Source organism: Etheostoma spectabile, chromosome 19 (genome assembly GCF_008692095.1).
Source record: "Etheostoma spectabile isolate EspeVRDwgs_2016 chromosome 19, UIUC_Espe_1.0, whole genome shotgun sequence".
In the NCBI taxonomy this organism is placed as follows: Eukaryota; Metazoa; Chordata; class Actinopteri; order Perciformes; family Percidae; genus Etheostoma; species Etheostoma spectabile.
In genome coordinates, this window is record NC_045751.1 from 2,905,808 (window position 1) to 2,909,864 (window position 4,057).

The 4,057-nt window shown below is 40.7% G+C and overlaps 1 protein-coding gene across 1 annotated transcript in view; it reads left to right on the top strand.

Moving 5' to 3' along the window:
* The window catches only part of LOC116707102 (adhesion G protein-coupled receptor L3), a gene marked incomplete in the record, with an annotated part of 258,534 nt that overhangs the window by 215,301 nt on the left and 39,176 nt on the right, over nucleotides 1-4,057 (top strand). Inside the window, 1 exon segment of the mRNA XM_032544265.1 lies at nucleotides 1,918-2,123. Coding sequence (XP_032400156.1) covers nucleotides 1,918-2,123 — 206 coding nt within the window.

Genomic DNA, 4,057 nt, shown 5'->3' on the forward strand with positions numbered 1-4,057 from the left:
ATGTTTTAAATTAAGACATTAAGATCAATTTCCAAAAGATGTTTTTTTATTCCTCTTTTTAACCGACTTTAGCATGGGTGTGTGAACTTATTCAAGCCATTGAATGTGCGCCTGCTCTGCCACTGAGCGAACCTGGCCACTTCAAATCTGCTTTTATTGGTCCCCTGTTGTCGGTTTGATGTGTAATTATTCTTTGTGCACAGCTTCAGTTGGTGTATTATGTATTATTCAGGGTTGTGATAGAACGGACAAACTGACACGGCGATAGCTAAAATACTGTTGGATTACTTGAAAGACTCTGGCATTAAAGATCCACTGTAATTAATCAAAAAAGTATTGTGCATGGGGATGCACTGGTTCTGTAGTGAATTTCCTTACATACAAACGTGAAAAACTTTTGATTTGCCTCCCAGATCCTTTGTTGCGCTGCATATAAAGCACAGGGATCGTTCAAGACTTCAAATTGGACCCTGGATGTAGAATTAGTTACATTCGAGCACTGCCTCTAAACTGTAAATGAGGCAGTTAGACACGATACATAACTATTTTCAGGAGCAATACAGACCCATTTTTAGACTTTATTATCAGCCCATGCTAAACAGCATTGACTCAAGCTGCGCCTGGTGCCTCTCAGCTGGATGACTAAATCCATGTCCAGCCATGCCCAAGCGGATCATTAAAGCAGGGTGGCAGTTATTTCCCCGTCATCCAGTGCTATAGCTCCCAAATTGTTCTTTTCATCTGAGTGAGTGATCTCAGTCACGGTGGGAGAGAACGGCCTTTCATATGAGTCTTTAATAGTGAGGCGGCAGGAGGGGAGAGAAAATTGTATGAGAGAGAAAGAGAGAAGGACATTATTATTACATTATTAACAAGAAAAATGCTTGCCTTTGTCAGTGCCAATAGAACAGTGGTAACTACATTTTTTTTGGGATGCTGAATTAAAATAACTGTCTGTTGATGTACAAAAGATTTTTCCTCTTGTGGAACTATTCTGACAACCTTGACATTGGACTCTTTTTTTGACAGTTTCACTGTATACAGTTTCTGATTATTTGTGTTACCAACACAGCTGAACTGGGCTTCAACTGAGTCATTATTTCCAGTATTTCTCTGTCAAAAAAAGAGACCAGTGTGTTGCCAAAGTTGCTCAAGCTCAATAGCATTTAATAGTGTGTATAAGCCATATAACTGCATATTAGTGCATTGTCACATTATATTAGCACCATCCTGTATGGCCAAAAGTGTGTGGACACCATGCTGGTAGTTTCATGTAATTCATGTACTCTATTCTGCGCTATTTCATACAGTGCAATATTTAATACTTCACCATTTAATTTCATTACAGTGCAACATTTAATACCCAATCACTTAATCTCATTACTGTAATAATACTCAGGACTTTTGATGCACCAAACTTTATTGTTGCACAATGTGTATACAAAACTATTTTATATATGTATATAGATGCTCACAGGACTGTGCACCAGGTCCCCCCCTCTCTTTTTTTTCTGCAGTACCTATACTTTATATTTTTATACTTTTTTATATTTTGTGCTGACACTGTAAAGGGGTTGCTTGAATCTTCAGGCATTCTATTCTATTCTATACTTGTGGTCTGTTGCTGGGTTTCCTACTTTAGGCTAGATTCCTAGTAAAGCAAGGACAACCTTAATCAAATAGCATTCAAAGATATTTTAAATATATGGTAAAGTGTGAGATTAGTGTGCTTCCAGCTTGGTGGCCACATGGAGGTTCTGGATTTTTGAATGGCCGGCAGCAGGGTGCACCTCCCCCAACCGCACCTACCATCTAACTACCTCAACCACACTGTACACCACAAGCTGGTGCTATCTACCTACTACTTTGCTGTCACTTGTGGAAGACTGACCACTTTTCCTTATCTTTCCCCTGCAGGTGAGATTCGGATAGCGTTTGTCCTCTACAAACACATCGGCGTTTACCTTTCAACGGAGAACGCCAGCATGAAGCTGGGAAGCGATGTCATGGCAACAAATTACTCCGTCATTGTCAACTCCCCGGTTATCACGGCTGCCATCAACAAGGACTTGAACAAAGTCTACCTCTCTGACCCTGTGATTTTCACCATCAGACATCTACAGGTTATTTTGTGTTTTAATGTGTGTCTCAGTTGAGACGTGTTGTGTGTGTGTTCACTGTTGTTGCGTTGAATGTGCTTTGTCTCTTTCTCTTTTACTTTCACTTAAAAACACACTTGTGTATGCGGCTCCCTAACAGAACCCTTTCATTACAATGTTGTCTACCCTTGACGTGCAGCACATATGTCGAAAACCCATCTCAGACCAAGAAAATTAAGTTATAATGAAGTTTTATTCAAAGGAAGAAATTGCTCAGAAGGTGATGCTGGGGATGCATGTTGTTGTTTATTAGTTTCAACAGATTACCAGCCTGATCTCTTAAACAAATATCAGTCATATTGAGCCTCACCGGAGGCTCCTTAGTCATTGTAGGGATTCGCGACTTCTCCCTCTTGACTCCATTATCTTCACCACACTCTGCTACCCTCTGTATATCCCTGTTTTGTCTACGAACAGCGCCCTCAGCGATTATCAGGGATGAGTTGCAGTGGGTCTCGTGTGTAGGAAGGACCTGGGAGGAGGCAGAGAAAAAAAGGACGATAGCTTATGGATGTCAAAATGAAATGGTGGGAAAATGTCAGGGGACAATGTCAGCGCAGTTATGGCTGTGACACACCTGCCTTAAGTGTAATTTGTAATTTAGACTGTATATGCAGTAATTTTACTGTTGATCTAATGTTGGGGCACTGATGCTTTCGTACCCTTTTCTTGCTCAGATCAAGTCGTTCCAATAAAACTGTGCCCTTTTGAAAAGGTGTGTTTTCTGCACCGTAGCTTTTTTCCCGCTCATAACACCGGCGCGCACCAGCGGAGCTGCTGCTTGGATTGTCATTTTGTCAGGTTTAAAGTGACTTAAACATACAGAAATTTACATATAGAGTGTGTTTTGTCCCCACCAAGGGATGTACAATTAAACATATAATAATCATGATTACAAACTTGCGCAATTGATTCAACTTGATTGGACGCAGTGTTGGCGGTTTGCATGTAGAACCGTTGCTCTGGTGCATCAAATCAAGAGCTCTCCATTAACTGGTAAACCAAAACAGAAAATCTAGATAGCATGAGACCGGTGCGTTAAACGTTGCAAAGAAACTGCACACTGTCTAGCTTGCAAAGATGTTTCAGGAACTAGCCCTAGAAGTTTGACATGGGGGGGATAAACCATTTTGAGAGGAGAACGCTCAGTATAACTGGTCTCCGCTTGTCAATGGTAACTGCTGCATGCGACATTTCCCTCATCTTTTCTGCAAGGATGAATAATACGCTCTTATCTCAGCTTGATTTATATTTGGCTCTAAGAATCAAAGACAATAATACATAATTGTAATAATTGTATATATGTAAGCTTTAGGTAAAAAGAATGTAGCCCCTGTGTGAATGACATTGTAGGCATAAAGTATTTTACTTGTTTATATTATTCTCTAAGACAGCATAAAATGTACTAATTATTGATTTCAGGTGGGTTGAGTCAGCTTCAACTTTGCCCTTAAGAAAACAAACCTTCGTCAACTCAACTCTGCTACCCGGCAGGGGTTTCTCTTTCTTTGGCTTCCCACACTTAAGTACCCCATTCAGCCATGAGGTTTTGGATCACTGGTCTTCTGGGATGACGATGTGTCCTCTAGTTATTGTTTTGCTTCCTTGCCTCACCACTTAATGGGACCAATTAAATCCATTAATGGGACAGAGGGTCATCCTATCTCTGCTGCGGAACATTTCGCATAGGGTTTGGATGTGTGAAGGGTAAACTCAGTCAGCGGCAAATTTACATTCACAGAGGATAAACCTTTTTAAACTAATTACCCTACAGCAAGTGTGAAACTATGAAAAACTACAGCTCCTCGCGGTGTTAATAGTACGGCAGCCCTCCTGTTTAACCTTGGGAGCTGTGAGTAACAAAGGAAAGCATTGTGTGTGTGTGTGTGTGTGTGTGT